Source organism: Ammospiza nelsoni, chromosome 16 (genome assembly GCF_027579445.1).
Source record: "Ammospiza nelsoni isolate bAmmNel1 chromosome 16, bAmmNel1.pri, whole genome shotgun sequence".
Taxonomy (NCBI): Eukaryota; Metazoa; Chordata; class Aves; order Passeriformes; family Passerellidae; genus Ammospiza; species Ammospiza nelsoni.
In genome coordinates, this window is record NC_080648.1 from 11,252,837 (window position 1) to 11,261,881 (window position 9,045).

The 9,045-nt window shown below is 41.0% G+C and overlaps 1 protein-coding gene across 1 annotated transcript in view; it reads left to right on the forward strand.

Moving 5' to 3' along the window:
• The window catches only part of SPOCK1 (SPARC (osteonectin), cwcv and kazal like domains proteoglycan 1), a 265,054-nt gene extending 257,548 nt beyond the window's left edge, over window positions 1-7,506 (forward strand). Inside the window, exons 10-11 of the mRNA XM_059483545.1 lie at window positions 1,877-2,014; window positions 3,014-7,506. Of these exons, the coding sequence (XP_059339528.1) occupies window positions 1,877-2,014; window positions 3,014-3,204 (329 nt within the window). The 3' untranslated portion in view covers window positions 3,205-7,506. The remainder of the gene's footprint in view (window positions 1-1,876; window positions 2,015-3,013) is intronic.
• The last annotated feature ends 1,539 nt before the right edge of the window (window positions 7,507-9,045 follow it).

Genomic DNA, 9,045 nt, shown 5'->3' on the forward strand with positions numbered 1-9,045 from the left:
TCTTCTAAAGCTTTTACAGGCAGCGTGGAACATTTTCATACCTTACAAGAAACAGTGAAACTATGCAAAAAGGCCTGTATGAAAGAAGAAAAAGGTTGCATTGCCCTAGGAAAAGAGAAAGCATGAGACAGTTTAAAATGCAGAAGCTGTTCTCTGCTCACCCTATAATGTCCCTGAGGTGCCCCTTTGATCCTTCCCTGGAGCCAGGTGTTGATCAGATATAAAAGGGCAGCTCTAGTGGTGTGCGTACAGCTGTGCTGATTTACACCAGCTCCAAGTCAGCACGTGAGCACTTTTCCCAAGGTTGTGTATGGCTTGATAAACACCTGCAGTGCTTATCAGAAGCAGGACATGAGCATAAATATGAAAAAAAATTCTTTCCTAATTTATATTGAAATGAAGTTTTGAACACTGGTTACTAACTTACAAAAAACTGCCAAGGCAAATACATATATTTTTTATTAAAAATATTGCCTTATAAATAGTGAAAATTAATCTTTGATAGTTGCTAGCATGCTTACATTTGTACATGAACATAATGGTGATTCCTATTAGCAAACCTGCTACAAGATCATGCTTTGACATTATTTAAAATATTCCCACTCATGGATGTGGTCTCCAAAACTGATCTGATAAACAAAGATTTCTGCAGATGTTCAAAGGTTTCTCTTCTCATCTGCCAGATCTGTATTAGCAGCACTCAAACTTTAGACAAGATCTGCAGAGCAATGAGTTTGGATATTCAGATTCACTTTGTGTGAATTTCAGATTCACTCTCTGTGTGCATGAGACTGACTGACTTCCACTTTTATGTCTTTTATAGAGGAAATCTGGTGACATTTGGGCAGCACCTTCTCATTCATCTTTTCCTGTGAGAAATGTAGTGGAAGTGGCCCCTTTGACACATGTGCTGTCTGAATAGATGCTACACATGGAACTAGTTAAAAAACTTTACTGAACCACCAGTAAATCACTGGTATCTTTGACAAAGGAGAAAAATCATTTGAGACAAGAAATTTGGGGGCAAGGGGGTGTTTATGTCATGTTTCAAATTGAAGCAATTGACAAAGAAGGGAAAAATGAATGTACTGACCTCCAGTGGGAATAAAGCTAACTCATCTCCAAGAACAAGAGGCTTTTCATACTGAAGTACATTTGCTGTATCTGCTGAAAATGGTGGGAACAATAACATAGGTTTCTCCTGAGAGTTTCCCTCTCTGCAGAAGCCAGAATGAACCACACTCTACAAGGCTGAAATATATTGGTTTTATTGTGAGACAAAACTTGGGCTTCAAATCCTAAGACTTACTGATTCAGATCCTGTTGTCCCTCTCTGTAAAGCCTGTGCATTATTTCTTCTTTTATACATGGGAGCTCTCAGTAAGTCCGGGGATGTGCCTGAGATGAGTATGAATAGCAAGCAGATGGCAGATACCTTCCAGGGATAATTACAGTGTTGTGGAAAGACTCATGTGATAAACACTGAAGGAGTGCAAATGGAGGGAAATGCAGAACTAATGAAGTTGGGGTAATAATCCAGTTGGGAAGAAAAGTTTTAAAATCAGGAGTTAAATGTGAAAAGGCTCTGTGGGAATATCAATCATTCAGGGCAGACTGAAGCTCTCTCTAGAGCTGTGTGACAGTCTCCTCTGTGTGCTGGATATGAACAAACATTTATACTCTGTGACCAGGCTGTCTGAAAAGAGTTCACCAGAAATAATTCCTTCGCCCTTTCAGGCACCAGATAATCACACGTATTTCCTTGCCAACATTGTCAAGATCTTCATGTGTATAAGTGCTAAGTTCATAATACCCTGTGTGTGTGTTTGCTCCTGCAGAGGATTGCATTACTGAGCACACCTTATATTTTATTCAGGTGCTTTTATCCCCCGCTGCAATGAGGAAGGTTATTACAAAGCCACCCAGTGCCATGGCAGCACGGGGCAGTGCTGGTGTGTTGATAAGTATGGCAATGAGATAGCTGGCTCCAGAAAGCAAGGCACAGTCAGCTGTGGTGAGTAATGATCTGCTTTCCTCAGACAATGGGGGAATTAACACTGCTGTAACCCTGCCATTGCTGTGCCACCACCGAGGATGATGACAACAGGGAAAACACGAGTAGCACAGGTCAAAGTAGCTCCTCTGTTTTCCTGTTCACACACAAATGGGTACCCTCATGGGTCCTTTGGACAGCAGGGGTGCAGCACAAGTTAGCAGGCAATAACCATTGTTAAGGTATTTTTGCTACAAGCCTGGAAAGTGCAGTTAGTGATATTAAAATTAAGGAACTGGGGTTGCTCTGCATGGTTATTAAATATATTGTTCTGTATACTCTGGAATGCACACCTACTGGAAATTTCCAGACAAGGGAAGGCCTAAATGTGTAAAATTGTGTGCATTAGCAACCAAGCCCAATACAACTGCTGACAGGACAATATTGTGTAGGTAAGTGAAATCACCAATTAGCTGTTGTGCCCAGACAAGGAAGATGTCACCTACAGTCCTTCAGAGTGCCTCAGGGATGGTTTTCAGTGCAGCTTTCCTTTTTGAGAAGGAACAGAGACCTAGAAGGTCCAGGATGCCCAGAATAACATCACAGATCTTAGCTTCAATAACTATATTTGCAGAGTGAGGTTTATTCACTCAAATGAAACCACTTTTTTGGGTTTTTTAGCATGGTATACAGAGCAGTGATGGAATGAAAGTATTTACAAAGGAATAATGATTTTCTGGGCTGCATGCACATGTTCTGGAATTTTCCAGTCAAGCCTCTAGGAGGAAGACAATGCATAAGGGGGTGTTTTATGCAAAAAAAAAAATAGCAGAGTCTATAGATATGTATTTTTCCCAGTTCAGAATGAAAATTGAAATTTTAAGGTTGTTTCATGAAAGCTGAACCTATTAATTTAAAAAATAACATTGCAAATGACAGTGGCTTGCATGACAAGGATGGTGATTAATGTGGAATTTGGTGTTCTGTGAGGAAATGACCTTTCCTGCTCACCTGTTTCAGAAGAAGAGCAAGAAACCTCAGGGGATTTTGGCAGTGGTGGATCTGTTGTATTGTTGGATGATTTGGAAGAGGAACCTGAAGCAACAAAAAAAGACAAAGAAGGGAAACTGAAGATTCATGTAAGAGCAGCTAATGAAGATGATGAAGATGAAGATGATGATAAGGATGATGAAATTGGTTATATATGGTAGTGCCCATCATGATGAGGACTCACGTTTTGCACAATATTGCAACTCACATCATATCTCTGCAATTGTATCTGAGAGTACCTGGCACAAAAATTCCCTCTCTACTGAGTTTAATTTTGTATAGCCAATTTAATTTGGATGACAACTTTTTTTCCAGCAAAGGACTGTTTGGAATACAGCTTTTGTTCAGTTGGTTTAGGGGATTTTTGTTCTATCCACAGGGGCAATGAGTTTTGTTTCAAAACCATTTTGTGTCTTAATCCTCATTTGCACCACTTATGAAATCCATCTTGTGAAGAAATCCTGGAAGGGGCTCAAAAAAAAAACAATAAAAAGGCTAAGAAGCCCCTCTCATGTCAGAGAATTTGTGTCATAAATTGTTACCTGGATCATATGAGAAAAAAGATTTTTCTTTCATGAAGAAGGAAAAGTACGTGCCTCGTTTTCCAGTATATATTTATAATGTCCCAGTGAAGAGTAAGTATCTTTGGACAGTGGCTGCCCAGTACCAGGGGTTCAATCCAGAGGAAAACCCAGGACTGGCAGGACTTTCCCTTCCTTCCATTCTCTGAGCATGAGTCAACAGGTTTAGTCCAGCTCACACTGAAGGCAAAACTCCCACCAGGGCACAATCAGCTCACTGACACTCTTTATTTGATAAAGGAACATGACCTTCTTGATCTTAAGAGATGCTGCAGCTGTCCTGGACCAAGGGTGTTTAAGGGGAGAGCATTTGGTGAATTTGTTGCACCATAAGCACCCCCAGAGCTGTTCCTCAGCTGCTCATTTGCACCAGGAGGGTCCCTGATAACACACAGGCAGCTCTGCTCCCAGCTCACACACCTCAGAGCTCTCTGTTCTCCACTGAGCAGCCCTCCTTCCAAAGCCAGAATGCTGCCCAAGACACCAGCCCTCAAAAGGAACTGTCCCTTATTTCATACAGATACAGATACAGATACAGATACCTGTTCAAAAAAGCAGCTTTAGGTGGTGATATTGCAAAAGCAAAACCCCTTGGCTCAGTGTGGCTGCACACTTGTAATGCACACTCCTGAAAGAGAATAGAATTAAAATCCAGTCTGTGATTCCCTCAATACCTCCCATATATTCAAAGCTCTTGTATCAGAGCATATTGACATTACATTATTTGCAGTGTCCTTTCCCATGGCAGTTCTCAGATGCAGTAATGTGCTGTGGTGATATTTTATTGTCTTTGCTGTTTTGTGAAGCAGTAAGAGGAACCTTAACCCCACTCTTGCATTAGGATGCAGGTGTAAATATTTTAGCAGAGCCTGTGGTTGGCCAGTGAGTTATTCTGCAGAATGAAAAATGTGTTTTTTATAACAAAAACTAATTAGATTTTTTTTCTGAGTTAATGGTGGATATAGAGGTGGAGACAGCATTGAGTCACAACATGGTTATCTACATAGTTAGTTGAAAGCTGGAAAATGCCACACAGGTTGGCAGAAGTCAGTTTTTAGGTACATTGGCCCGGGGATGTTGGCTCTCAGCCCTCTCCAAAGCCAGTGCCTGCCTGGCAGCCCTCTGGGTAGGACCTCTGCTTTCAGATGTGATCAGAAGTGGAATTACTTTCAGGTACCATGTGCTGCAGGGGCTCTCCTGTTTTCTCCTCTTTTGTTTCCTATTTATCCAGATCAATGACCTGAGAACAAAGAGCAAGCCTACATAATCATTATTAATGCAGAAGGATGTGTAAAACCATGAGGAATTTGTTGTTTCACGCCCCTGCATCCTCCTAAAAATCTGCCATCACAGTCATTTGCAAAAGGCCTGCAATCTGCCCTGCCTCAAATAAATCTCTTTGGTTTTCCCATAGCTTTAGAAAAATATACTTAATAATCATTTTCCATGAGCTGCACCACACACAGAGACACACACACACATATGCACACTTTTTCTATTTGCCTTTCACAGAAATCCTGCCAACTTGCAGGAGGAGCAGAAAACCCAGCATTTCTGTCTCCCTAAATATGATTTTGTGAGAAGCAATTGAACACTGTCAGTAGGTTCCTTCTCAAACATCCTGTCTAGTTTTCCTCTGGTATTTTCTTAATTAACCCCACACTCTCTGGGCCTGACTCTGCTGTCCTGTGCAAGACCTGCCTGAGGCGCAGAGCTGCCATTTCATTCTGCCATAAGTCTGAGCTCCACAATCAGCAGATTATGCTGATCCTCCTGTCCTGGCTGGACTCATTCTCCACACAGAGCCAGGGGGGAGTTTGGCAGTCCTGTGTCCCTACAACACAGATTATCCTGGGCTGTGCCTTCCACCAAAGGTCACAGAGCAAAGCCTGGCACTCTGAGCCCTTGCAGGCAGCACCAGGTCTGAGGCTGCAGGGGGCTGTGTCCCGTGTAAACATGCAATATGGTTAAATTAAAGCTGTTTAATAAGCCTTTAAAAGGGAATGTGAACATCTTCACATGTGCAGACATGGCAGCACCACCCACTGGTGGTCTCCGGGCTGTGATCTTTTACATGTGATACTTCCAAATCAGAGTTGGAATTATAAGTCAGAGCTTTATATTTAACTGTAAACCAATTACTGTCTGTCAGACTCAACAGCTCAAACATGGAGTGGTGAAACAGCCCCAGTGAAACAGCTCCATGCCCAGCACAGCCTGGTGAAGGGTCAGGTGCTTTGGCTGGCTTGGGTGGCCCCTGGTAGCTCATCCCCAGAGCCCAGAAACACACACAGACACACACAAACTGTTCTAGGCATGCTGGTCTGGATCCAGGCACACCCCCCCAACACTCTCCAGTCACCTCTTTGACTCGTGCAAGTGTTCTTCTGGCTCCAGCCAGAGTGGGAAATGTGCCCTTTATGGGCTGGGGCAGCTGGGCAGGGCAGCCCTGGCCAGTCCCAGGGTCCAGCAGGCAGGAGCATGCTTGGAAGGGCAGCTCAGAGTCTGGATTGCTTTGAGAGCAAGTTCCAAAATCCTGCAAAGATATTTAACAAAGCCCTTTTGTGATCCACTGGCATCCTCCCATGGTGGGGACCTGGAGCCTATATATACACATGTATAACTCAGTGTGACTGTAGATATGCATTTATGCACAAATATGTGTGTGCATATGTGTGTGTGTGTGTGTGTGTGTGTGTGTGTGTGTCCAGTTTGGGGAGATGCATTAAGAAAATCTTCTATTTAATGAAATAGTAATAAAGAAACCAGCAATTCTACCAAGAACCAGTGCTCCTCCAGATCAAGCCCCTTCCATTTTTCATGCTTTGTAAAGGAATTAATTTGCTTCCAACTTAATTTAATTCAATTCCTTTCTTTTTCTCTTTCCTTTTCCTTTTTTTTTTTTACCAAGCAAGACTTACTTCCCATCTGAATCAAGTCATTGACCTTACAAACATTTTCTCATTGTGAAAAATGGAATCTGAGTTGTCCCATTCTTTTAGAAACACAAACCAATTTTTAACCTCATTTTCTTTTCAAATTACAGTCTATGAGGTACTGTTAGGCATTGCTTTATGTTCCTTTTAACTAGTGTAGTTAAATCAAAATGTTGAGTTCAGATTTCAGCACAGCTGGATTTTTTTTTGGTCATTACTGGCCTTTGCTGTGAACACAAAGAATCCTCTTTATTTACTTTGCCTTTTTTTTAAGCTATTCTGTACTATTATTTTTAACCATTTGAACTGTTTATTTAATATTTATTCTACAGTTTATATTGAAGATGTAAAGTTTATATTTAAAACAACACTGTTTGTTAGTGAATGCTTCTCTTTGCCTCCCCAGCCTAGTCTGTTAGTCTCAGTGTACATTTCTGGCATGGGAATATTTTGATATTAGGAGTTTTGTAGCCTTTTCTCCCTCAAGCAGCAACTGATGTAGATCTAAGGTCAGCACCTGACCCAGCCCAGGTCGCTCGAGCTTCGCTCCCTCCATTTGTTGGCTTCTCTGCAGCCCCTCCTGTGTCCCACCCTGCCACCCACAGACTGCCTTGTACAGTTCCTACACATCAAAAAGCCCTTTCTACAGTAGGTGGGTTCTGGTCTTTTTATACTTTTCTCAATGCTGTTGATGTCTATTACTGTTCAATGTGTAGATCTGTAAGGAGAAATCCAAATATTGCGTGTTTCAGTTCGATGTCCCTACTGTAGATGGATGTAGACTATCATAGTAAGTAGAACTGCATAGTAAATTCTGAATGCTTTTTCCATAAGGAGTTAAGTGGAATGTGAGCATTTTGCTACCTTTGGTTAACTGTAAATGCTTAACTGTAGTCTGAAATAGTTGCATTTTTGTCTGTCTCAATAAATTTTAATTTGTCTGCGACTCCTTGTTGCCTGTCCTGAATTTTATTAAACTTAGGGGATCAAAAATACTGCACTACCTTGAGTAAGCATTTAATCATACATGGAAATGGATGCTCTTTTATATTTGCTTCATAACTTATACCTCTGTTCAATGCCAGCTGTAATCTGTGGAGTTAATGCAAGGTCTCCAGAAACCTCTATTTCACAAGCAGAAATGAAACCAAACGGAATGGAATAACTGTACCAAAATCAGAACTTTTCAAATTATATTAAAATTGATTTTTGAGGAACTAGCAAGGGCAGAGGGGGAAGCTTTCATTTTTATTTCCTCTCCAGATTGAAAATTGTCACCTTTTTCTGTCTCTTCTGAAGATATCCAGGCCAATTCCACAAACACAGCCACACTCTGCAATGGCCATTATCTACATGATAAATGAAGGCAAAATTATATTAAATACAATTGGTGGAAAGCCATCCTCATTTAGAAATACCTGGGTTTGTGTCTCTATAATTAAATCAGAGCTTGTCTTTAATATTATTAACCAATTTAAACAGCCAGCATTATTGCAGTGCTAATTACAGAGTTAAAAATGTTATTTCATCACCTTTTTCCTGTATGTGGAATATTAAAAGTACCAGGTGAAAACAGAAACCAATTTGCAGGCATTTTCACAATTGTCATCTCATCAGGTATGCACTGATAATATATCTAACCATTGGCTAAGCTGGGCCATCAAGGGTCAGAACCTGCCTGAAATTTCAGTTCAAGTGCCTGCATTCATGAGTTTATTTTTGCTGTGGGTACCACACATCACTTGCAGTACATCACTTACCTGACTCTGAGAACAACTGGGTTTTCCCTTTCCCAAGCCACTCTGAGACTCTTTGAAGTGTTTGATCTTCTGTGCTGAAGTGTCTCAGCTGTTCCAGATGTCAGATGCTGTGTGTGGCACTGAGTGCTGGGAGCAAAGCAAAAGAAATCCAGAGCTTAGAGGTGTGTGAGTTGTAAATGAGATTTTAGTTGTCAGAAAGGGTGGATGATTGGAGCTCTGTTTTTTTCTTTTAATATTCCTTCTAGCTTTCAAATTACTGGCACTTTCAAGCTTTGTTTTGTATTACACATACATAGCTCTACACAGACACACCACTCCCTTCTAATTACAAACGTGTATATAAATAGATACATAATACATGCACAAATAAATAAATAAATATGTTTGTATGTATGTATTTATATATGTCTTTAGACCCCCCTGGGCATGGGATATCCACTGGAATTTTGGGATATCCACTTCTGGGAATTCCCTCTACACCTCACATAATGTTCAGCTCATGTTTTATCACCCCTGCTTTGCTACTCCCTCCTGTACTGGGCTTAATGCTGTACTTTGGTTTCATGCATTAAAATACTTGTAGTAGATTAATATATCCCACCTGTCATGTCCTGATAAGCTGCACTGATTTATATTTACCTTCTCCATGACTCTGTCCTCCATTTTCAGAGGAGAATCTTGGAGTAATTTCCATGAGCTCCCTCCCAGGAGATACATCCTGTGCT